At 45.1% G+C, this 26910-nt stretch overlaps 2 protein-coding genes across 2 annotated transcripts in view; both read left to right on the top strand.

The window, feature by feature from the left end:
• LOC143773497 (uncharacterized) overlaps positions 1-2677 on the top strand; it is a 31713-nt gene extending 29036 nt beyond the window's left edge. The window contains exon 3 of the mRNA XM_077260922.1: positions 1848-2677. Within this exon, the coding sequence (XP_077117037.1) occupies positions 1848-2677 (830 nt within the window). The remainder of the gene's footprint in view (positions 1-1847) is intronic.
• Positions 1-26910, top strand: part of LOC143777006 (E3 ubiquitin/ISG15 ligase TRIM25-like) — a 334722-nt gene that overhangs the window by 168951 nt on the left and 138861 nt on the right. The window lies entirely within an intron of this gene.

The following is a 26910-nucleotide window of genomic DNA, read 5'->3' as shown; positions in this document are numbered from 1 at the left end:
TTTCCACGAAACTGTTTTTCTCTTGCGTTGATTGTCGAATTCTGTGCTTTCTGCCCCCTCTGCGCGTTCTCCGGCTAAAGGGGCTGCTTGCTGTGCAATAGAATCACTAGTAGAGGCAATTGAAGAAACTGAACCTTCATCATTAACACTTGAGTCTGAATCCGTGGTAACATAGTCTCTAGCGTTGTATTTTCTTGATCTATTATATCTATTTCCCCTTGGGCGTGGAAATCTGCGGGAATTTTGAGCATGTTTATTTTTATTCCAAGAAAAAATCTGGTTGGTGTCAAAATCCGCCTTATCTCGGATGAATTTGTCTCTCTTCCTTTGTTTTATGTCAGCTTGAAGTATAACCATTTTATTATCCAACTTCTTTTCTAACAAAGACCACTGATTTACGGACAGTCTGGTTTTTATTTCTTCTTTGGTTTTTGTTAATTCCATGTTTACTGTATCATAATTCGCCATATTTTGTTGTAAAACCAATTGAAGTAAATCTTGTGAACACTTTAGTAAAATGGACTCCCACTCTTTTATAAACTGTGCATTCTCTTTAAATTGGGATAAGTCTTTGAGAACTCTGAGGCCACGAGGGACTCTTCCACAATCAGAGTATGACTTTAACGAGTTATTCGTCCAAAAAAGATTTACTTCACGTTCAGCTAAATTAAACAACTTAAATTCCAAGGATTTTGTGCTGAGGGAATAAATATCTTCACGTTGTTCTATTTCCGAAAAATAAGAATCAACGTTCTCCCTGCCTGCTAAAATGCCACCGGACACTGGTACTGCAGCTGCATCCATAATAAAAAACAATTATTCCAAAAAGACCCGGAAAAACGTTCTCAATGAAATAACCCACTACACTGTGTGCTGGATATGTAAAGTCCAAATAAATGAAAAAAAGAGAAGCAAAGAAAATCCGCACTCACAGCTGGTTAAATCAGAAACACCGGGTCTAGAAGCTGAATGCACGTCTGTGTTGCCAGCATTGAAAGATAGGGTGCTCCATGAATCAAGCAAAGTCCATAATATGTTGAAAAAATGAAGAAAAAAGGGCACTCACCATCAGAAGTCTTAGTTACCAAAGTCCTTTATTGTGGCTTAAAAACATCTTAGTAGCAAGGTCTTACAGGAGAACGAAGGTGTCAGGAGACGACGGACCGTTTCGCGCTTGTGCGCTTCTACAGGTCTAACACAAGACTGGAAGGAAGAGAGTAATAAGCAGCTGAGCCGTACAGGAGAACGAAGGTGTCAGGAGACGACGGACCGTTTCGCGCTTGTGCGCTTCTACAGGTCTAACACAAGACTGGAAGGAAGAGAGTAATAAGCAGCTGTGTTAGACCTGTAGAAGCGCACAAGCGCGAAACGGTCCGTCGTCTCCTGACACCTTCGTTCTCCTGTACGGCTCAGCTGCTTATTACTCTCTTCCTTCCAGTCTTGTGTTAGACCTGTAGAAGCGCACAAGCGCGAAACGGTCCGTCGTCTCCTGACACCTTCGTTCTCCTGTAAGACCTTGCTACTAAGATGTTTTTAAGCCACAATAAAGGACTTTGGTAACTAAGACTTCTGATGGTGAGTGCCCTTTTTTCTTCATTTTTTCAACATATTATGGACTTTGCTTGATTCATGGAGCACCCTATCTTTCAATGCTGGCAACACAGACATGCATTCAGCTTCTAGACCCGGTGTTTCTGATTTAACCAGCTGTGAGTGCGGATTTTCTTTGCTTCTCTTTTTTTCATTTATTTGGACTTTACATATCCAGCACACAGTGTAGTGGGTTATTTCATTGAGAACGTTTTTCCGGGTCTTTTTGGAATAATTGTTTTTTATTATGGATGCAGCTGCAGTACCAGTGTCCGGTGGCATTTTAGCAGGCAGGGAGAACGTTGATTCTTATTTTTCGGAAATAGAACAACGTGAAGATATTTATTCCCTCAGCACAAAATCCTTGGAATTTAAGTTGTTTAATTTAGCTGAACGTGAAGTAAATCTTTTTTGGACGAATAACTCGTTAAAGTCATACTCTGATTGTGGAAGAGTCCCTCGTGGCCTCAGAGTTCTCAAAGACTTATCCCAATTTAAAGAGAATGCACAGTTTATAAAAGAGTGGGAGTCCATTTTACTAAAGTGTTCACAAGATTTACTTCAATTGGTTTTACAACAAAATATGGCGAATTATGATACAGTAAACATGGAATTAACAAAAACCAAAGAAGAAATAAAAACCAGACTGTCCGTAAATCAGTGGTCTTTGTTAGAAAAGAAGTTGGATAATAAAATGGTTATACTTCAAGCTGACATAAAACAAAGGAAGAGAGACAAATTCATCCGAGATAAGGCGGATTTTGACACCAACCAGATTTTTTCTTGGAATAAAAATAAACATGCTCAAAATTCCCGCAGATTTCCACGCCCAAGGGGAAATAGATATAATAGATCAAGAAAATACAACGCTAGAGACTATGTTACCACGGATTCAGACTCAAGTGTTAATGATGAAGGTTCAGTTTCTTCAATTGCCTCTACTAGTGATTCTATTGCACAGCAAGCAGCCCCTTTAGGCGGAGAACGCGCAGAGGGGGCAGAAAGCACAGAATTCGACAATCAACGCAAGAGAAAAACAGTTTCGTGGAAACGGACCTTTCAGCCGACCTATCGGCAACCACGATAATTAATTTATCCTCTCATGATTTAAACCCGGCACATCTTTCTGTTTTGTCTAAAGGATTAAGTTACAGTTTACCTGAAAAGTTTGATATTGTTGATTTCAAAATAGACCTCTTTAAAGCAGTTAGAAAGATTAATTTATTTAAACATTTTGCTTCTGTTCCTAATGCAACGGTTCCAAAACCTCCGGGGGAAGTTCCCTGCACTGTAGGCCCTTTGGGCTTTATGGTTGATTATAACTCTGATATGGCTTTTCATAACGATGTTGAATTACTTCTCAGTCTCAACAGTCCAGATGTAATACCGAATAGTAGTCGGTGTGCCGATGTAACGGCGTTCACTGGAGGTGTTCCTTCTACCTTCATGCCACCTGTAACACCAGGTAATTTAATCGACGCTTTTGAGCATCAGGTTTTAAAAGAAATTGAGGCTTTAGTTTACAGACAATCTCCCTCCAATCTGACCATAGTAGAAATGACAGCGTTAAAAGAAATACAAAGTTGGTCTGATACTGTAGTACGGATGGCCGATAAGGGTGGGAATACTGTCCTCCTAAAAAAAGAAGTCTATATGATGGAGGCACATAGTCAATTGGCAAAAACTGACACATATCAGAGGTTGAAGACAGATCCCACGGTAAAATTTAAAAATGATTTGCGTACTTTTTTGAGAGTTCAGGTTGAGAGTGGAGTTATCTCGGCAAGGCAAGCAGAGAAGTTATTTCCTAATTTTCCGCAAAAGCCACACTGGTATCATATACCGAAGATTCACAAATCGTTAACAGCTCCTCCAGGCCGCCCCATTGTTTCTGGGGTAGGCTCGGTAACGGAGCCCTTGTCCAGATATTTGGATTGGCTTTTGCACCCCCTCTTACCTGATATTCCTTCCTATATACGGGATACAAAGCATTTTTTGAGAGTATTAAGGGGGTTTGTGTGGCAGGAAAACTTCCTGTTAGCTTCCATTGATATTGAGAGCCTATATACCCGTATACCACAGGATTTGGGGGTAGAGGCTGTCCGAGAGATTTTGTCTTTCACTGCAACTGATATAAAAACCATCAATTTTATTTGTGACGGCCTAAAATTTATTTTAACACACAATGCTTTTCAGTTTGATTCTATTTGGTTCTGGCAATTGGTAGGGACCGCGATGGGTACGCCTGTCGCGTGTACCCTAGCAAACCTTTTTCTGGCAGTTTTTGAAAATCGTTATGTTTATGCAGATACCAATCCTTTTTTAGGTAACATCAAATTATTTTTGAGGTTTGTGGATGATGCCTTCATTGTGTGGGATGGGACAAAAGAGGAATTTCAAAAATTTGTAAACCATCTAGAACAGGTTAATACTATGAACATGAGGTTCACATCAGTGTTTGGAGGGTTAAGTTTGGTTTTCTTAGATGTCAAACTTTGGATTAGTGATGGTTCTATTCAAACAGAGGTTTTTAGAAAACCTTCCTCCACTAATTCTCTCCTACATTATGATAGTGCACATCCTCAATACACAAAAAACTCTCTCCCATACAGCCAATTTTTAAGGGTTAAGAGGTTAAATAGTACAAAAACAGGTTTCATAAAACAATCTCAGGAGCTGTATGACAGGTTCAGAGCACGAGGTTATCCTCAGTCTGTTTTAAAGAAAGCCAAAACAAGGGCGGAAGCACATGAAATTAATTATGTTGAAAGAGACAATAGTGCACAAAAAAGATTTGTCTTCAGTTTCAAATTTAGTCCTATGGACAATTGTGTTAGATCGGCCATTCGTAAAAGCTGGCACATTTTAGAGAGAGATCCCGTGCTTACAGAGTTAACTAGTCGGGGACCTCTGTTTGCGTGCCGCAGAGGTAGAAACTTGAGGGATATTTTGGTACGCAATAGAGTGGTTTCAGATAGGAGCAATTGGTTGACAGCGGGAACTTTCAAGTGCAGACATTGCAATTTTTGTGATTATCATTTAGTTGACAAAACAATTCATGTAGGGCCAGTGTATCATACGGTAAAAGACTTTATATCCTGCAGAACAACACATGTAGTCTACGTGGTTTTTTGCCCTTGTGGTTATTATTATATGGGAAAAACTTTCCGCCCGTTATTTGTAAGATTTAGGGAGCATTTTAATTCCATAAAAACGGGTAAGGGAGTCCCTCGCTTGATTAACCATTTTCGGGCTCACCATGATGGCAATGCAGCTGTTATGCGGTTTGCCGGTCTAGAACGAGTAAAACTTCCTGCGCAAGGTGGAGACCACAATAAACTGTTACTCCAGAGGGAGGGCAGATGGATTTTGAGGGTTAACGCCACAGGCCCCATGGGGTTAAATGAAAGGACTGATATGTCCATGTTTCTATAAAACCTTATATTTTCGTTCATTAGTTTCTTGTATTTAAGCTGGTAAGGTGTCATTGTGAATATGTAACATTTGTTTTTAAAGTTTGTTCTTTTAATTTTAATCTTGATTAGTAAGTTTAAGGTTGTCTTACTTTTGTACTGGAGTGGGGGCGGAGATTAGGCAGCGGCTCAGCTGCTTATTACTCTCTTCCTTCCAGTCTTGTGTTAGACCTGTAGAAGCGCACAAGCGCGAAACGGTCCGTCGTCTCCTGACACCTTCGTTCTCCTGTAAGACCTTGCTACTAAGATGTTTTAAGCCACAATAAAGGACTTTGGTAACTAAGACTTCTGATGGTGAGTGCCCTTTTTTCTTCATTTTTTCATCAGAAAATAGAACAGGGATCTATGCGGTCAGTAAAAAACCCTTACAAAATATCCACACTGAGATTTCAAGAACCCCCGCACCAACTAACGGTGTGGGGGGAGAAACTCAGTCCCCTAGAGCAACCAGCAATCGAGAAATCACATTTTAGCAAGCTGGACAAAAAAACATGATGAACACTGATAATCAGAAAATGAACAAACAAGAACTTAGCTTGTCTTGGAGAGACTGGGAGCAAGGTAGTCACAAGGAATCTGAAGAGCACTGAATACATTGATAGCAGGCAAGGAACTGAGTATCCAGGTGAGTTAAATAGGAAACCAACCAAGGATAACGAACCAGCTGATGCAGCCAACCTGCAGAAAGACAACACTACACAGTACCGCTTGTGACCACTAGAGTGTTATGACCCCAATGGCGAGGGTCTCAGAGGAACGTGGAAGTCTGCAGAATACAAAAATCCAGCTCATAGGGCAGTGGTAACTGGGTTGACCATATATCTACTCCTAACGCCAACACTAGAAGTAGCCGGGGATCATTCCTACGTTGATTCTAGATGACACGCGCCAGCCGGAGAATCTAGCTACCCCTAGTAGAGGAAAACAAAGACCTTTCTTGCCTCCAGAGAAGGGGACCCCAAAGCTGGATAGAAGCCCCCCACAAATAATGACGGTGAGGTAAGAGGAAATGACAAACACAGAAATGAACCAGGTTTAGCACAGAGAGGCCCGCTTACTGATAGCAGAATAAAGAAAGGTAACTTATATGGTCAACAAAAACCCTATCAAAATCCACACTGGAAATTCAAGAACCCCCGAACCGTCTAACGGTCCGGGGGGAGAACACCAGCCCCCTAGAGCTTTCAGCAAAGGTCAGGATATAGATTTGGAACAAGCTGGACAAAAATACAAAAACAAAACAAATAGCAAAAAGCAAAAGGCAGACTTAGCTGATATAACTGGAACCAGGATCAGTAGACAAGAGCACAGCAGACTAGCTCTGATAACTACGTTGCCAGGCATTGAACTGAAGGTCCAGGGAGCTTATATAGCAACACCCCTAACTAACGACCCAGGTGCGGATAAAAGGAATGACAGAAAAACCAGAGTCAAAAAACTAGTAACCACTAGAGGGAGCAAAAAGCAAATTCACAACAGTACCCCCCCCCTTAGTGAGGGGTCACCGAACCCTCACCACGACCACCAGGGCGATCAGGATGAGCGGCATGAAAGGCACGAACTAAATCGGCCGCATGAACATCAGAGGCGACCACCCAGGAATTATCCTCCTGACCATAGCCCTTCCACTTGACCAGGTACTGAAGCCTCCGCCTGGAGAGGCGAGAATCCAAGATCTTCTCCACCACGTACTCCAACTCGCCCTCAACCAACACCGGGGCAGGAGGCTCAGCAGAAGGAACTACAGGCACAATGTACCGCCGCAACAAGGACCTATGAAATACATTGTGAATAGCAAACGACACAGGAAGATCCAGACGAAAAGATACAGGATTAAGGATTTCCAATATCTTGTAAGGCCCAATAAAACGAGGTTTAAATTTGGGAGAGGAGACCTTCATAGGAACAAAGCGGGAAGAAAGCCATACCAAATCCCCAACGCGTAGTCGGGGACCCACACCGCGGCGGCGGTTGGCAAAGCGCTGAGCCTTCTCCTGTGACAACTTCAAGTTGTCCACCACATGATTCCAGATCTGCTGCAACCTATCCACCACAGAATCCACCCCAGGACAGTCAGAAGGCTCCACATGACCCGAAGAAAAGCGAGGATGGAAACCAGAGTTGCAGAAAAAAGGCGAAACCAAGGTGGCGGAACTAGCCCGATTATTAAGGGCAAACTCAGCCAACGGCAAGAATGTCACCCAATCGTCCTGATCAGCAGAGACAAAACACCTCAAATAAGCCTCCAAAGTCTGATTGGTTCGCTCCGTCTGTCCATTAGTCTGAGGATGGAAAGCAGACGAAAACGACAAATCAATGCCCATCCTACTACAAAAGGATCGCCAGAACCTGGAAACGAACTGGGATCCTCTGTCTGACACAATATTCTCAGGGATGCCGTGCAAACGAACCACGTTCTGGAAAAACACAGGAACCAGATCGGAAGAGGAAGGCAGCTTAGGCAAAGGAACCAAATGGACCATCTTGGAGAAGCGATCACATATCACCCAGATAACGGACATGCCCTGAGATAGCGGAAGATCAGAAATGAAATCCATGGAGATATGTGTCCAAGGTCTCTTCGGGACAGGCAAGGGCAAGAGCAAACCGCTGGCACGAGAACAGCAAGGCTTAGCTCGAGCACAAGTCCCACAGGACTGCACAAATGACCGCACATCCCTTGACAAGGAAGGCCACCAAAAGGACCTGGCCACCAGATCTCTGGTGCCAAAAATTCCCGGGTGACCTGCCAACACCGAGGAATGAACCTCGGAAATGACTCTGCTGGTCCACTTATCCGGGACAAACAGTCTGTCAGGTGGACAAGACTCAGGCCTATCAGCCTGAAATCTCTGCAACACACGTCGCAGATCCGGAGAAATAGCTGATAAGATAACTCCATCTTTAAGAATACCAACAGGATCAGCGACTCCAGGAGCATCAGGCACAAAGCTCCTAGAAAGAGCATCGGCCTTCACATTCTTTGAACCTGGTAAATACGAGACAACAAAATCAAAGCGGGAGAAAAACAATGACCAGCGGGCCTGTCTCGGATTAAGGCGTTTAGCAGACTCGAGATACATCAGATTTTTGTGATCAGTCAAGACCACCACACGATGCTTAGCACCCTCGAGCCAATGACGCCACTCCTCAAATGCCCATTTCATGGCCAACAACTCCCGATTGCCCACATCATAATTTCGCTCGGCAGGCGAAAACTTCCTAGAGAAAAAGGCACAAGGTTTCATAACAGAGCAACCAGGGCCTCTCTGCGACAAAACGGCCCCTGCCCCAATCTCCGAAGCATCCACCTCAACCTGAAAGGGAAGTGAGACGTCAGGCTGGCACAAAACAGGCGCCGAAGTAAACCGGCGTTTCAACTCCTGGAAAGCCTCCACGGCAGCAGGAGCCCAGTTAGCTACATCGGAGCCCTTCTTGGTCATATCCGTCAAAGGTTTCACAATGCTAGAAAAATTAGCGATAAAACGACGGTAGAAGTTAGCGAAGCCCAAGAACTTCTGAAGACTCTTAACTGACGAGGGCTGAGTCCAATCAAGAATAGCTCGGACCTTGACTGGGTCCATCTCCACAGCAGAAGGGGAAAAAATGAACCCCAAAAAGGGAACCTTCTGTACACCAAAGAGACACTTTGAGCCCTTGACAAACAAAGAATTTTCACGCAAAATTTTAAAGACCAACCTGACCTGCTCCACATGCGAATCCCAATTATCAGAAAAAACCAAAATATCATCCAGATAAACAATCAAAAATTTATCCAGATACTTCCGGAAAATGTCATGCATAAAGGACTGAAAAACTGAAGGCGCATTGGAGAGCCCAAAAGGCATCACCAAGTACTCAAAATGACAGACTAGCTCTGATAACTACGTTGCCAGGCATTGAACTGAAGGTCCAGGGAGCTTATATAGCAACACCCCTAACTAACGACCCAGGTGCGGATAAAAGGAATGACAGAAAAACCAGAGTCAAAAAACTAGTAACCACTAGAGGGAGCAAAAAGCAAATTCACAACATAGAGGGAGCCCAAAAATAGAGTTCACAACAGTACCCCCCCCTTGAGGAGGGGTCACCGAACCCTCATCAAAACCCCCAGGGCGATCAGGATGAGCCGCGTGGAAGGCACGAACCAAATCGGCCGCATGAACATCAGAGGCGACAACCCAGGAATTATCCTGCTGACCATAGCCCTTCCACTTTACCAAATACTGAAGTCTCCGTCTAGAGATACGAGAATCGAAAATCTTCTCCACCACGTACTCCAATTCGCCCTCGACCAGCACCGGAGCAGGAGGCTCAACAGAAGGAACCACAGGCACCACATACCTCCGCAACAAAGACCTATGGAACACATTATGGATGGCAAACGATGCTGGGAGATCCAAACGAAAAGACACCGGGTTGAGGATTTCCAAGATCTTATAAGGACCGATGAAGCGAGGCTTGAATTTAGGAGAGGAGACCTTCATAGGAACATACCGAGAAGACAGCCACACCAAATCCCCAACACGAAGTCGGGGACCCACACCGCGGCGGCGGCTGGCAAAGCGCTGAGCCTTCTCCTGTGACAACTTCAGATTGTCCACCACATGGTTCCAAATCTGCTGCAACCTATCCACCACAGAATCCACCCCAGGACAATCAGAAGACTCAACCTGACCCGAGGAAAAACGAGGATGGAAACCAGAATTGCAGAAAAAAGGCGAAACCAAGGTAGCAGAACTAGCCCGATTATTAAGGGCAAACTCGGCCAATGGCAAAAAAGTCACCCAATCATCCTGATCAGCAGAAACAAAACATCTCAAATAAGTTTCCAACGTCTGATTAGTTCGCTCGGTTTGGCCATTAGTCTGAGGATGGAAGGCCGACGAAAAAGACAAATCAATGCCCATCTTAGCACAAAAAATTCGCCAAAACCTGGACACAAACTGGGATCCTCTATCAGACACAATATTTTCAGGAATGCCGTGCAAGCGAACCACATTCTGAAAAAATAGAGGAACCAAATCGGAGGAGGAAGGCAACTTAGGCAAGGGCACCAAATGGACCATCTTGGAAAAACGATCACACACCACCCAGATGACAGACATTTTCTGAGATACTGGAAGATCCGAAATAAAATCCATGGAAATGTGCGTCCAAGGCCTTTTCGGGACAGGCAAGGGCAAAAGCAAACCGCTGGCACGAGAACAGCAAGGCTTAGCTCGAGCACAAATCCCACAAGACTGCACAAAGGAACGCACATCCCGTGACAAGTAAGGCCACCAGAAGGACCTAGCCACCAAATCTCTGGTACCAAAAATCCCAGGATGACCCGCCAACACCGAAGAATGAACCTCGGAAATAACTCTGCTGGTCCATCTTTCCGGGACAAACAGTCTCTCTGGCGGACAATGGTCAGGTCTATCCGCCTGAAATTTCTGCAGCACTCGTCGCAAATCTGGAGAAATGGCAGACAAAATCACTCCCTCTCTGAGAATACCAGCCGGCTCAGAAACTCCCGGAGAGTCAGGCACAAAGCTCCTAGAAAGTGCATCAGCCTTCACGTTCTTCGAACCAGGCAGGTATGAGACCACGAAGTTGAAACGGGAGAAAAACGACCAACGAGCCTGTCTAGGATTCAGGCGCTTGGCAGATTCGAGGTAAATCAGATTTTTGTGATCAGTCAGGACCACCACACGATGTTTAGCTCCTTCGAGCCAATGTCGCCACTCCTCAAATGCCCACTTCATAGCCAACAACTCCCGATTACCAACATCATAATTTCGCTCGGCAGGCGAAAATTTTCTAGAAAAGAAAGCACATGGCTTCATCACAGAGCCATCAGAGCTTCTCTGCGACAAAACAGCCCCTGCTCCAATCTCAGAAGCATCAATCTCGACCTGGAAGGGGAGAGAGACATCTGGCTGACATAAGACTGGAGCTGAAGAAAACCGGTGCTTCAGCTCCCGAAAGGCCTCCACGGCCGCAGGAGACCAATTAGTCACATCAGAACCCTTCTTGGTCAAATCCGTCAAAGGTTTAACCACGGCAGAAAAATTAGCGATGAAGCGACGGTAAAAATTTGCAAAACCCAAGAACTTCTGAAGACTCTTAACAGACGTGGGCTGAGTCCAGTCATGAATAGCCTGGACCTTGACTGGGTCCATCTCCACAGTAGAAGGAGAAAAAATAAAACCCAAAAAGGAGACCTTCTGTACTCCGAAGAGGCATTTTGAGCCCTTCACAAATAAAGCATTAGCACGCAGGACCTGAAACACCATCCTGACCTGCTTCACATGGGACTCCCAATCATCAGAAAAGACCAAAATGTCATCCAGATAAACAATCATAAATTTATCCAGATATTCTCGGAAAATGTCATGCATGAAGGACTGAAACACAGAAGGAGCATTAGAGAGTCCAAAAGGCATCACCAAGTACTCAAAATGGCCTTCGGGCGTATTAAATGCTGTTTTCCATTCATCTCCCTGCTTAATGCGCACAAGGTTATATGCACCACGGAGATCTATCTTGGTGAACCAACTGGCACCCTTAATCCGAGCAAACAAATCAGACAATAGTGGCAAAGGATACTGAAATTTGACTGTGATTTTATTCAGAAGACGACAATCTATACAAGGTCTCAAAGAACCGTCCTTCTTGGCCACAAAAAAGAATCCTGCACCAAGAGGGGAAGCGGATGGGCGAATATGTCCCTTCTCCAAAGACTCCTTTATATAACTCCGCATCGCGGCATGCTCTGGTATAGACAAATTAAAAAGTCGTCCCTTAGGGAATTTACTACCAGGAATTAAATTTATAGCACAGTCACAATCCCTATGAGGGGGCAGGGCACTGGACCTGGGCTCATCAAATACATCCTGGTAGTCAGACAAAAACTCAGGGACCTCAGAAGGAATGGAAGAAGCAATAGACACCAAGGGAGTATCGCCATGAATTCCCTGACAACCCCAACTTGACACAGACATAGCTTTCCAATCTAAAACTGGATTATGAGCCTGCAGCCATGGCAGACCCAAAACGACAACATCATGCAAATTATGCAGAACAAGAAAGCGAATCACCTCCTGATGTACGGGAGTCATGCACATGGTCATTTCCAATACTGGGGCTTATTCTCAGCCAATGGCGTAGCATCAATTCCCCTCAGAGGAATAGGAAATTCCAAAGGCTCCAGGACAAAACCACAGCGCCTGGCAAACGACAAATCCATCAGATTCAGGGCAGCACCTGAATCCACAAAAGCCATAACCGAGTAGGACGACAAAGAACAAATCAAAGTAACAGACAAAATAAATTTAGGCTGTATAGTACCAATGGTGACAGGTTTAGCGATCTTTTTTAAGCGTTTAGAGCATGCTGAGATAACATGAGTAGAATCACCACAGTAAAAGCACAACCCATTTTGACGTCTATGACTTTGTCGCTCAATTCTGGTCAGAGTTCGGTCACATTGCATAGACTCAGGTCTCTGTTCGGAAAATACCGCCAAAGGATGAGCAGATTTGCGCTCCCGCAAACGCCGATCAACCTGAATGGCTAAAGCCATAGAATCACTCAGACTTGTAGGGGTGGGAAACCCCACCATAACATTCTTAACGGCTTCAGAAAGACCTTCTCTGAAATTTGCAGCCAGGGCACACTCATTCCATTGAGTAAGCACTGACCATTTCCAAAATTTTTGACAATACACCTCTGCTTCATCCTGACCTTGAGAGAGGAGCAGCAACGATTTTTCTGCCTGATTCTCAAGATTAGGCTCCTCATAAAGCAGTCCAAGAGCCAGAAAAAATGCATCTACATTAAGCAATGCAGGATCTCCTGGCGCCAGAGAGAAAGCCCAATCCTGAGGGTCGCCACGCAACAAGGAGATAACAATTTTAACTTGCTGAGCGGGATCACCAGAGGAACGAGGTCTCAGAGATAGAAATAACTTACAATTATTCTTAAAATTTAGAAACCTAGATCTATCTCCAGAAAACAACTCAGGAATGGGTATCTTTGGTTCTGACATAGGGCTATGAATAACAAAATCCTGAATACTTTGCACCCGTGCAGTAAGATGATCCACACTAGAAGTCAGAGTCTGAATATTCATGTCTGCAGCTGAGCTCAAAACCACCCAGAGTTCAAGGGGATGAAAGAAGCTGAACAGACTACAGCAAAGGAAAAGCGGGAGGAAAAAAAAAAAAATGTACTCAGGTCTTCTTTTAATCCCACTTCGGCGATGCATAAAACACTTCTTGGCCTGCTATACTGTTATGATCCTTAGTGGTTGAGGATCACAAATTACTCCAGCAAAGAACTAACAAAGGACAAGCTCTAGGGAGGTGGAAAACTGGACTGACCGCAAATCTGAACCTATCCAAACACACTAGAGGTAGCCGGTGAACGTGCCTAAAATTCCTAGATGTCTCGAGCCAGCCTGAGGAACTAACTACCCCTAGAGAGAAAGAAAGACCTCTCTTCCCTCCAGAGAAATAATCCCCAAAGATATAGAAGCCCCCAACAGATAATAACGGTTAGGTAAGAGGAAGGCACATACACAGGGGTGAAAGCAGATTCAGCAAATGAGGCCCACTAATACTAGATAGCAGAAAATAGAACAGGGATCTATGCGGTCAGTAAAAAACCCTTACAAAATATCCACACTGAGATTTCAAGAACCCCCGCACCAACTAACGGTGTGGGGGGAGAAACTCAGTCCCCTAGAGCAACCAGCAAGCGAGAAATCACATTTTAGCAAGCTGGACAAAAAAACATGATGAACACTGATAATCAGAAAATGAACAAACAAGAACTTAGCTTGTCTTGGAGAGACTGGGAGCAAGGTAGTCACAAGGAATCTGAAGAGCACTGAATACATTGATAGCAGGCAAGGAACTGAGTATCCAGGTGAGTTAAATAGGAGACCAACCAAGGATAACGAACCAGCTGATGCAGCCAACCTGCAGAAAGACAACACTACACAGTACCGCTTGTGACCACTAGAGGGAGCCCAAAAATAGAGTTCACAACAGATAGTGGGTGGACCATTATGAAGGATTTCTTTCTTTGTGGTGCATTTTGACATTAATTTCACAAATGCAGATAAGAGATAACTAAGGTATTTTTTTTAAAAAACTTTTACAAAACACAAAATCCATAGATTATTTGGCCTTATTCAGATGTTCGTGTAAGTGTTCTATCCATGATTTATCAGATAGAAAATGAATCTGCTTTTGCGTACCATAAAAATCACGGATGTCTGAATTAGGCCTAAGGCTCCTTAGAAGCTTTCAAGATTTCTGACCATGTAGGAATTCTTTCTTAAAATGCCACCAACCTGTGGCTAACACCACACAAACTCACAAACACCATGAACAAAAACTGGTTTAAGGGATACTTTTTGCCTGTTGTTGTGCCTGGCTGCGGGTGTTGGCACCCTAGGGGGAGCGTTGTGGCGTCCCCGCTCAACGATGGCTAGCCCTAGGGTCCCTAGATGCACCCTGCAGAACCTGTTGGGTCCCTCTACCCAGATGAGTGACTAAAGGATCCCCTAATGTCTAGACACAGGTCACACCTATAGCTAGGGAAATCCTAACCCCCCAAAACCGTATTTAAAAACAATAGAGAACATGTAAATTGGCATAATGCGGCAATATATATAGACTTGGCATAATACCGGTCTATATTTTCATATATGTAATAATATGATATCACTACATAGACCTCCGTACCCAAAGTTTTCAGCACCTAATTGGCGTCTAGATGTACACCTCCAAAAATGTCATCATTTCTTATCTATCTATTTATGTGCAGATTTTCCCCATGGACTTGCATTAGATTCAATAACTCTGCAGGTAAAAAGGCACGTGCGTTTTTAGTGCATTTCTGCGGTGGAAACACTAAAAACGCATGTACTTCGCACATGACTGCATCAATAACATTTTATAAAAGCCAAACACCAGGAAATAGCAAATACAAAGTACCGTAGTTTTATTTAAAACATGACATACCAAAAAGAGATAAAAACTGCATAAAAAATGCGCTAAAAACGAATGTAAAAAAGTACACTAAAAACCCAATTAAAAAAATAAGAAACTTTATTTATCTAATAGATGCAGAGCAACGTCAAAAACTCATCAAAAGCTCATTGTGGGCATACAGACTTAAGGTTTTAAAAAATGTCAAGCTTATAAAAGAAGTGACGAGCCATTCTTCAGGTGTTTTACGCTAGGATGGTGTTCCATTCTTTATAATAAAAGTCAACTGGAATGCTGAAATAATACCCAGAAGATACACGATTGTCTTTTTGTCTTTATGTTAGCATTTTCACTAATGTTTTATTCATTGCTTAATAGATATTACTTAATAGATATAATTACTAATAATGAAGGTTTCTTCTGCTACCAAATAAAACATTACATGATAATTGTATTCTTTGCCTCTAATTTGGGATTACATAGAAGCTGTATAGTCCATAGATCTTGTAGCAAATACAGGTGTACATTTTCTCTTGACTCATTTTGTACTAGAGGACGGATGAGAGAGTAGGATTATACCAAGTGCACAGAGATTATTGTTACTGGTGTCATCTGGCAAATTAGTAACTGATTAGTGAGAATTTTCTCATGATGCTAGCAGTGATCTCATTGAGGTCACCGCAGTTCATCAGCCGGCTCACAGTGAGCTGAACGTGGGAACAGCTGGCAGTGACCGGCGGTAAACTCTATGACGTTACCGCTTGTCACTGAAGCTGCGTCCCAAGCTCAGCATTTCCTGGATGTCAGGGTGAACGTTCGCATTATGCCACCTTTCATCAAGACATCCAGATGTAGCATAGGTGAGGCAAATTGATTATCTTCTCGTCGGACAGATGAGGAATATGTTTTTTTTTTTTTATTATTTTCATTTATATAGTAATAAATGGGAAAAAGTGGGTTGGGGAGTATATCTATCAAATAATTTTATTCTTGCTGTGTGTTTATTTCAAAACTTACTATGGGGTTAGTAATGGGGACGTCTTCTAGATGCCTTTCCATTACTAACCCCTGGAAATTATGTCAGCTGACAATACAAAGCTGACATCAACCCCAACACTATTACCCCACTTGCTACTGCATCAGGGTGGGAAGAGAAAGGCTAAGAGCCAGATTTGGTGCATCTTATTGATGCACCATTGCTAGGTTGGCTGAGGTCTGATGTTGGTAGCCTGCGGGGGGGAAACAATATCTCTGGCCTCTTCCCAGGCTATTAATATCAACCTACAGCTGTCTGTTTAGCCTTTGCTGGTTTGAATCTATAGGGGGACCGTATGTCATTTTTTAAAATCTGGGGCCTTCTGTACACTAAACAGTAATTGCTAAGCAAACAGCTGTGAGCTCTTATTAATAGCCTCGTGGAAACTTTTTGGGATATTGTTCCCTTTCCCAGATTATTAACAACATCCCCAAGCCGTGGGCTTTCTCTCTGCTAAATGCTTGGCACTCAAAAGGGGTCCTGTGAACGAAAAGGTTTATTTCTTTGGTAACTTTATAATTAAAGTTCTCCAGTGGTAATCAGGTCACCTTTATTAACCTCTTTTTACCTCCTGGCTTATCTTTGACTCAGTGCCTGTTTTCCTACTGAAACACTAGTTACATCGTGGTTGACCAAGTCTCTTTAACCCTTTTGTTTCCTCTCATTTAGATCCACTATTACCTCATTCTCACTAATATATTCACTTTTCCCAGGAGCCTTATTCTGACTCCCACCCACCCCAGATACATAGTGTGGATATTAGCGTTCACAGTCCAGATTGCGAATCCCTTCCATGACCTTGTACTACTATCTGTTTCATGGGACAGATCACCACGTAGTGGCAGAGACTGGAAACTCGGCACAGATCACAAACTAGATCTTCCCGTATCCTTCTGATATCACACTAATCTAACGCTATAATATGTCTATGATTGACTTTTTGGTCTTTATTTGTAAATATCTGTTTCACAATGTACTACGGTAATCGCTCTTTACGGATGTTATTTTCTATTGATGATTGTTTACTATATGGGGCGTTCCAACATATCATATTTTCATATGTCTTGTACAGTTCTGATGAAGGTCCAAGTATAGGACTGAAACGTTAATTATAAAGCTATCAAATAAACAAACCTTTTCGTTCACTGCAACCCAAGTATTGGCAAGTATTTATCTACACTATTTCCGGGTAGGAACCACTACACAGAATAGGAGTGCCGTATATTTCTCCATATGCTTTCTCTCTGTTAGTTGTGAAAATTACACAGGAGCCCACAACATTTTTTTTATTTAATGCTTAATTTTACACACGATGTAAGCAATGGGTTGGGTGCTGAATACAACTCCCATCATTGTCACCTGGTAGCGCTGATCTCATAGAGACCAGGAGACAATGATGAGATCTGCCTTCAGCACCCGGCACCTGGGAACAGCGAGAACTGTACTGCTTTTCCCAGGTGCCGGTACGTGTCACACAGGCACACGGACAGCAAACTGATACACGGATGGCACACACATACATATGGATGGGACATGGATCACGGATCTCACCAGTACTGGTTTTCCAAGTACAGGAATCACCAGGAAGTGGGAAAGAGGCCTTACATAGACACAATCAACCCGAAATCATGAATTACAATAAGGTCACATTCATACATTCAGGATTTGGTCAGTATTTTACATCAGTATTTGTAGGACAAAACCAGGAATAGGTGAGAAATGCAGAAGTGGGGACGTGTTTTTATTATTCTTTTCCTCCGATTGTTCCACTCCTGGTTTTGGATTACAAATACTGATGTAAAATAGCGACCAAATACTGAATGTGTGAACGTGGCCTAGCATCTTAATTTATACTGACCTTGTAATGTCTTCACATCCTGTTTTGTCCAGATGTGTCCGGATCCCAGAATTCCAAGCGGCGGAAGTTCACCGACTGCCATATTGGGACACCCAAGTGATGGGTGTCAATATGGAAACTGCTGGTAGTACCAGCCTCTTGCGCTGTACCACCATCGCAACACTGTCGCACCACACACACACTGTATACGCTGTATGCACCACACACACAATGTATATGCCATACGCACCACATACACGCTGTACACGCCGTACGCACCACACACACAATGTATATGCCGTATGCACCACACACACTGTATATGCCGTACGCACCACACACTGTATACGCCGTACGCACCACACACACACTGTATACGCCGTACGCACCACACACACACTGTATACGCCGTACGCACCACACACACACTGTATACGCCGTACGCAGCCTCTTGCACAATACCACTAGCGGAACACCGTCGTGAACACTCCGCTGCCGGGATCAGCTGAATGATTCACTGACTGCCGCCATCTTTGTACAGGAGCGCATGCTCAGTTTTAATGTGACCGCCACTATCTGTCTGCACAAAGATGGCGGCGGTCTGATTTACTGCGCCTGCGCGAATTCCGCACAGGTGCAGTGATTCATTCGGCTGATCCCGGCAGCAGATGCGTGACGTGTCTACAGGCAGAGGAAGCCGGTCACATTAAAGGGGTTTTCCCACGAACAAAAGTTCATTTTAAAAATTGTCTGTGTCTGACCGTGTACGAGAGCACATGGTGTACACAGGTCAAAGAAGAGATGACATGAGGGGAGAAGATGGGGGAGAGAGAAAGTGCACAGGGGGAGACAGCTCAAACGGGACAGCACATGAGGGGAGAACACAGCACAGGAAGGAGAGAGACAGCAGACAAAGGGGATAGCACATGGGGTAGACAGGTCAAAGAAGAGAGCACAGTCGGGAGAAGTCAGCACATGGGGAAAGAGAGAGGATAGGTGGGCATACCTCCCAACCATCCCGGATCCAGCGGGACTGTCCCGCTTTTGACAGTCAGCCCCGCGATCCTGGGCGGGACATTAATTGTCCCGCACTGGTTGGGTGGTGTGTATATCTCCCGGTCAGCTCCCTGAGCCCCTGCACCCGCAGACTCTGCACAGGACCTGTGATGAAGTCACAGGATGGGAGGAGTCAGGAGGTCACATGATTGGGAAGACCTCCGTGTACAGGACTCTGCTGGTTGTCATGGCGCTGGAGGAAGGTAAGGGTATGTGTAAGGTCAGGAGGTGTTTACAGTGTGGATGTAGCAGAGCCGTGTGTGTGCGAGGTGTATGGATCGGAGCAGCGTGTGAAAGGTGTATGGAGCAGAGTCGTGTGTGTAAGACGTGTACGGAGCGGAGCCACGTGTGTACAAGGTGTACGGAGCAGAGCCATGTGTGTACAAGGTATACGGAGTGGAGCAGCGTGTGCAATGTGTATGGAGCGGAGCCGTGTGTGTACGAGGTGTATGGAGCAGAGCCGTGTGTGTACGAGGTGTATGGAGCGGAGCCGTGTGTGTACGAGGTGTATGGAGCGGAGCCGTGTGTGTACGAGGTGTATGGAGCGGAGCCGTGTGTGTACGAGGTGTATGGAGAGGAGCCGTGTGTGTACGAGATGTATGGAGAGGAGCCGTGTGTGTACGAGGTGTACGGAGCGGAGCCGCATGTGCAAGGTGTATGGAGCGGAGTCGTGTGTGTACGAGGTGTACGGAGCGGAGCCGTGTGTGTACAAAGTGTACGGAGCGGAGCCGCATGTGCAAGGTGTATGGAGCACAGTTGTGTGTGTACGAGGTGTATGGAGCGGAGCCATGTGTGTACGAGGTATACGGAGTGGAGCCGTGTGTGTACGAGATGTATGGAGAGGAGCCGTGTATGTAATGAGGTGTACGGAGTGGAGCCGTGTGTGTATAAGGTGTATGGAGCGGAGCCATGTGTGTACGAAGTGTATGGAGTGGAGCCATGTGTGTACGAGGTGTATGGGGAGGAGCCGTGTATGTATGAGGTGTACGGAGCGGAGCCGTGTGTGTACGAGGTGTACGGAGTGGAGCCGCATGTGCAAGGTGTATGGAGCGGAGTGGTGTGTGTACGAGGTGTATGGAGCGGAGTCGCATGTGTACGAGGTGTACGGAGCGGACGCTGGCTGTGTCGGATCGGAGCAGATATTGCTCCTCACTCTGACACAGGAGGTCTTTATCAGTGGTGTATCACAGCTGCAGCGACGTGAGCAGTCAGAGGCGCAGCTGGATGACACCATTCAGCGCCGTGGGAGTGGAAGCAGCCGGCTGCTGTGAGGGAGCGCGGTGAAAGGTGTCTGTGTGTAGTGATGGAGAAGGCAATGATGGGGGTGGGGTAACCATGTGTGGCCATTATACTGCACCCAGCATTGTGTGGGGCCATTATACTGTATGGAGCATTGTGAGGGGCCATTATACTGTACCCAGCATTATGTGTGGCCATTATACTGTACCCAGCATCGTGTGGGGCCATTATACTGTACAAAGCATCATGTGGGGCCATTATACTGTATGGACCATCACGTGGGGCAAGTATACTGTACGCAGCATCATGTAGGGCCATTATACAGTATGGAGCATAATGTGGCCATTATACAGTATGGAGCATTATGTGTGGCCATTATACAGTATGGGGCACTGTGTGGCCATTATACAGTATGGAGCATCATGTGGAGCCATTATACAGTAAGGAGCATCATGTGTTATGACCCCAGTGGACAGGGTCTCAGAGGAACGTGTAAGTCTGCGAGATACAAAAATCCAGCTCATAGGGCTGTGGTAACTGGGTTGACCAAATAGCTACTCCTAACGCCAACACTAGAAGTAGCCGGGGATCATGCCTACGGTGATCGCTAGATGACTCGCGCCAGCCGGAGAATCTAACTACCCCTAGGAGAAGAAAACAAAGACCTCTCTTGCCTCCAGAGAAAGGGACCCCAAAGCAAGATACAAGCCCCCCACAAATAATAACGGTGAGGTAAGAGGAAATGACAAACACAGAAATGAACCAGGTTCAGCAAAGAGAGGCCAGCTTACTAATAGCAGAATAAAGCAAGATAACTTATCTGGTCAACAAAAACCCTATAAAAATCCACGCTGGAGATTCAAGAACCCCCGAACCGTCTAACGGTCCGGGGGGAGAACACCAGCCCCCTAGAGCTTCCAGCAAAGGTCAGGATACAGATAGGAACAAGCTGGACAAAAATACAAAACAAAACCAAAGCAAAAAGCAAGGAAGCAGACTTAGCTTGAAATACAGGAACAAGGATCAAAGGACAAGAGCACAACAGATTAGCTCTGAATTCAACGATGCCAGGCATAGAACTGAAGGTCCAGAGAGCTTATATAGCAACGCCCCTGAACTAACGGCCCAGGTGAGCATATAGGAGAAGACAGAAGCTCCAGTGTCAAATCACTAATGACCACTAGAGGGAGCAAAACGCAAATTCACAACAGTACCCCCCCCTTAGTGAGGGGTCACCGAACCCTCACCACGACCACCAGGGCGATCAGGATGGGCGGCGTGAAAGGCACGAACTAAATCGGCCGCATGAACATCAGAGGCGACCACCCAGGAATTATCTTCCTGACCATAGCCCTTCCACTTGACCAGGTACTGAAGCCTCCGCCTGGAGAGACGAGAATCCAAGATCTTCTCCACCACGTACTCCAACTCGCCCTCAACCAACACCGGAGCAGGAGGCTCAGCAGAAGGAACTACAGGCACAACGTACCGCCGCAACAAGGACCTATGAAACACGTTGTGGATAGCAAACGACACAGGAAGATCCAGACGAAAGGATACAGGATTAAGGATTTCCAATATCTTGTAAGGACCAATAAAACGAGGTTTAAATTTGGGAGAGGAAACCTTCATTGGAACAAAGCGGGAAGAAAGCCACACCAAATCCCCAACACGTAGTCGGGGACCCACACCGCGGCGGCGGTTGGCAAAGCGCTGAGCCCTCTCCTGTGACAACTTCAAGTTGTCCACCACAAGATTCCAGATCCGCTGCAACCTATCCACCACAGAATCCACCCCAGGACAGTCAGAAGGCTCCACATGACCCGAAGAAAAACGAGGGTGGAAACCAGAGTTGCAGAAAAACGGCGAAACCAAAGTGGCGGAACTAGCCCGATTATTAAGGGCAAACTCAGCCAACGGCAAGAAGGTCACCCAATCGTCCTGATCAGCAGAGACAAAACACCTCAAATAAGCCTCCAAAGTCTGATTAGTTCGCTCCGTCTGTCCATTAGTCTGAGGATGGAAAGCAGACGAAAACGACAAATCAATGCCCATCCTACTACAAAAGGATCGCCAGAATCTGGAAACGAACTGGGATCCTCTGTCTGACACAATATTCTCAGGGATGCCGTGCAAACGAACCACGTTCTGGAAAAACACAGGAACCAGATCGGAAGAGGAAGGCAGCTTAGGCAAAGGAACCAAATGGACCATCTTGGAGAAGCGATCACATATCACCCAGATAACAGACATGCCTTGAGACACCGGAAGATCAGAAATGAAATCCATGGAGATATGTGTCCAAGGTCTCTTAGGGACAGGCAAGGGCAAGAGCAACCCGCTGGCACGAGAACAGCAAGGCTTAGCTCGAGCACAAGTCCCACAGGACTGTACAAATGACCGCACATCCCTTGACAAGGAAGGCCACCAAAAGGATCTGGCCACCAGATCTCTGGTGCCAAAAATTCCTGGGTGACCTGCCAACACCGAGGAATGAACCTCGGAAATGACTCTGCTGGTCCACTTATCAGGCACAAACAGTCGGTCAGGTGGACAAGAATCAGGCCTATCAGCCTGAAATCTCTGCAACACACGTCGCAGATCTGGAGAAATAGCTGACAAGATAACTCCATCCTTAAGAATACCAACAGGTTCAGCGACTCCAGGAGCATCAGGCACAAAGCTCCTGGAAAGAGCATCGGCCTTCACATTCTTTGAACCTGGTAAATACGAGACAACGAAGTCAAAACGGGAGAAAAACAATGACCAGCGGGCCTGTCTAGGATTCAGGCGTTTAGCAGACTCGAGATACATCAGATTTTTGTGATCAGTCAAGACCACCACACGATGCTTAGCACCCTCGAGCCAATGACGCCACTCCTCAAATGCCCATTTCATGGCCAACAACTCCCGATTGCCCACATCATAATTTCGCTCAGCAGGCGAAAACTTCCTAGAGAAAAAGGCGCAAGGTCTCATAACAGAGCAACCAGGGCCTCTCTGCGACAAAACGGCCCCTGCTCCAATCTCTGAAGCATCCACCTCAACCTGAAAGGGAAGCGAGACATCAGGCTGGCACAAAACAGGCGCCGAAGTAAACCGACGTTTCAACTCCTGGAAAGCCTCCACGGCAGCAGGAGCCCAATTAGCCACATCGGAGCCCTTCTTGGTCATATCCGTCAAAGGTTTCACAATGCTAGAAAAATTAGCGATAAAACGACGGTAGAAGTTAGCGAAACCTAAGAACTTCTGAAGACTCTTAACTGACGAGGGCTGAGTCCAATCAAGAATAGCTCGGACCTTGACTGGGTCCATCTCCACAGCAGAAGGGGAAAAAATGAACCCCAAAAAGGGAACCTTCTGTACACCAAAAAGACACTTTGAGCCCTTGACAAACAAAGAATTTTCACGCAAAATTTTAAAGACCATCCTGACCTGCTCCACATGCGAGTCCCAATTATCAGAAAAAAACAGAATATCATCCAGATAAATGATCAAAAATTTATCCAGATAGTTCCGAAAAATGTCATGCATAAAGGACTGAAAAACTGAAGGGGCATTAGAGAGCCCAAAAGGCATCACCAAGTACTCAAAATGACCTTCGGGCGTATTGAATGCGGTTTTCCATTCATCACCTTGCTTAATGCGCACAAGGTTGTACGCACCACGAAGGTCTATCTTGGTGAACCACTTGGCACCTTTAATCCGGGCAAACAAGTCAGACAACAGCGGCAAAGGATACTGAAATTTGACAGTGATCTTATTTAAAAGCCGATAGTCAATACAAGGCCTCAAAGATCCGTCCTTTTTAGCCACAAAAAAGAATCCCGCACCAAGAGGGGAAGAAGACGGACGGATGTGTCCTTTCTCCAGAGACTCCTTGATATATGAACGCATAGCGGTATGTTCAGGTATCGACAGATTAAACAGTCTTCCCTTAGGAAACTTACTGCCTGGAATCAAATCTATTGCACAGTCACATTCCCTATGAGGAGGCAATGCACTGGACCTGGACTCGCTAAAGACATCCTGATAATCAGACAAATACTCCGGAACTTCCGAAGGCGTAGAAGAAGCAATAGACACAGGCAGGGAATCCTCATGAATACCACGACAGCCCCAACTTGACACTGACATAGCCTTCCAGTCCAGGACTGGATTATGGGTCTGTAACCATGGCAGCCCCAAAACAACCACATCATGCATTTTATGCAAAACAAGAAAACGTATCACCTCGCGGTGTTCAGGAGTCATGCACATGGTAACCTGTGTCCAATACTGCGGTTTATTTTCTGCTAATGGCGTAGCATCAATACCCCTAAGAGGGATAGGATTTTCTAATGGTTCAAGAATAAAACCACAGCGCTTAGCAAATGAGAGATCCATAAGACTCAGGGCAGCACCTGAATCTACAAACGCCATGACAGGATAAGATGACAGTGAGCAAATCAAAGTTACAGACAGAATAAACTTAGGATGCAAATTACCAACGGTGACAGGACTAACAACCTTAGTTATACGTTTAGAGCATGCTGAGATAACATGTGTAGAATCACCACAGTAGTAGCACAAGCCATTCTGGCGTCTATGAATTTTCCTCTCATTTCTAGTCAGGATTCTATCACATTGCATCAAATCAGGTGTCCGTTCAGACAACACCATGAGGGAATTTGCGGTTTTTCTATCACATTGCATCAAATCAGGTGTCCGTTCAGACAACACCATGAGGGAATTTGCGGTTTTGCGCTCCCGCAACCGCCGGTCAATTTGAATAGCCAGGGCCATGGTATCATTCAGACCTGTGGGAATAGGAAAACCCACCATAACATTCTTAATGGCTTCAGAAAGGCCATTTCTAAAATTAGCAGCCAGTGCACACTCGTTCCAATGTGTCAGCACGGACCATTTCCGAAATTTTTGGCAATACACTTCAGCCTCGTCCTGGCCCTGAGACATAGCCAGCAAGGCTTTTTCAGCCTGAATCTCAAGATTGGGTTCCTCATAAAGTAAACCGAGCGCCAGAAAAAACGCATCAATATCAGCCAATGCCGGATCTCCTGGCGCCAACGAAAAAGCCCAATCTTGAGGGTCACCCCGTAAGAATGAAATAACAATTTTTACTTGTTGAGCAGAGTCTCCAGACGAACAGGGTCTCAGGGACAAAAACAATTTACAATTATCCCTGAAATTCCTAAACTTAAATCGGTCTCCTGAAAACGGTTCAGGAATCGGTATCTTGGGTTCAGACCTAGGATTTCTGATAACATAATCTTGTATACCCTGCACACGAGCAGCAAGCTGGTCCACACTTGTAATCAAGGTCTGGACATTCATGTCTGCAGCAAGCTTAAGCCACTCTGAGGTAAAGGGAAAAAAAAAAAAAAAAAAAAAAAAAAAAAAAATGAGAGAGAAAAAAAAAAACAACTCAAAATTTTCTTTCTTATAATCCCACTTCTGCAATGCATCAAACATTCAATACTGGCCTGGCATACTGTTATGACCCCAGTGGACAGGGTCTCAGAGGAACGTGTAAGTCTGCGAGATACAAAAATCCAGCTCATAGGGCTGTGGTAACTGGGTTGACCAAATAGCTACTCCTAACGCCAACACTAGAAGTAGCCGGGGATCATGCCTACGGTGATCGCTAGATGACTCGCGCCAGCCGGAGAATCTAACTACCCCTAGGAGAAGAAAACAAAGACCTCTCTTGCCTCCAGAGAAAGGGACCCCAAAGCAAGATACAAGCCCCCCACAAATAATAACGGTGAGGTAAGAGGAAATGACAAACACAGAAATGAACCAGGTTCAGCAAAGAGAGGCCAGCTTACTAATAACAGAATAAAGCAAGATAACTTATCTGGTCAACAAAAACCCTATAAAAATCCACGCTGGAGATTCAAGAACCCCCGAACCGTCTAACGGTCCGGGGGGAGAACACCAGCCCCCTAGAGCTTCCAGCAAAGGTCAGGATACAGATAGGAACAAGCTGGACAAAAATACAAAACAAAACCAAAGCAAAAAGCAAGGAAGCAGACTTAGCTTGAAATACAGGAACCAGGATCAAAGGACAAGAGCACAACAGATTAGCTCTGAATTCAACGATGCCAGGCATAGAACTGAAGGTCCAGAGAGCTTATATAGCAACGCCCCTGAACTAACGGCCCAGGTGAGCATATAGGAGAAGACAGAAGCTCCAGTGTCAAATCACTAATGACCACTAGAGGGAGCAAAACGCAAATTCACAACAATCATGTGTGGCCATTATACAGTATGGAGCATCATGTGTGGCCAATATACAGTACGCAGCATCATGTGTGGCCATTATACAGTATGGAGCATAATGTGGCCAATGGCATTATACAGTATGGAGCGTCATGTGTGGCCATTATACAGTATGGAGCATCATGTGGCCATTATACAGTATGGAGCATCATGTGTGGCCTTATACAGTATGAAGCATCATGTGTGGCCATTATACAGTATGGAGCATCATGTGTGGCCATTATACAGTATGGAGCACTGTGTGGCTATTATAAAATATGGAGCACTATGTGGCCAATATACAGTACGGAGCATCATGTGGAGCCATTATACAGTATGGAGCACCATGTATGGCCATTATACAGTATGGGGCATCATGTGGAGCCATTATACAGTATGGAGCATCATGTGTGGCCATTATACAGTATGGAG

This window comes from Ranitomeya variabilis, chromosome 5 (genome assembly GCF_051348905.1).
Source record: "Ranitomeya variabilis isolate aRanVar5 chromosome 5, aRanVar5.hap1, whole genome shotgun sequence".
Classification (NCBI taxonomy): Eukaryota; Metazoa; Chordata; class Amphibia; order Anura; family Dendrobatidae; genus Ranitomeya; species Ranitomeya variabilis.
This window is presented reverse-complemented; position numbering and strand designations above follow the sequence as displayed.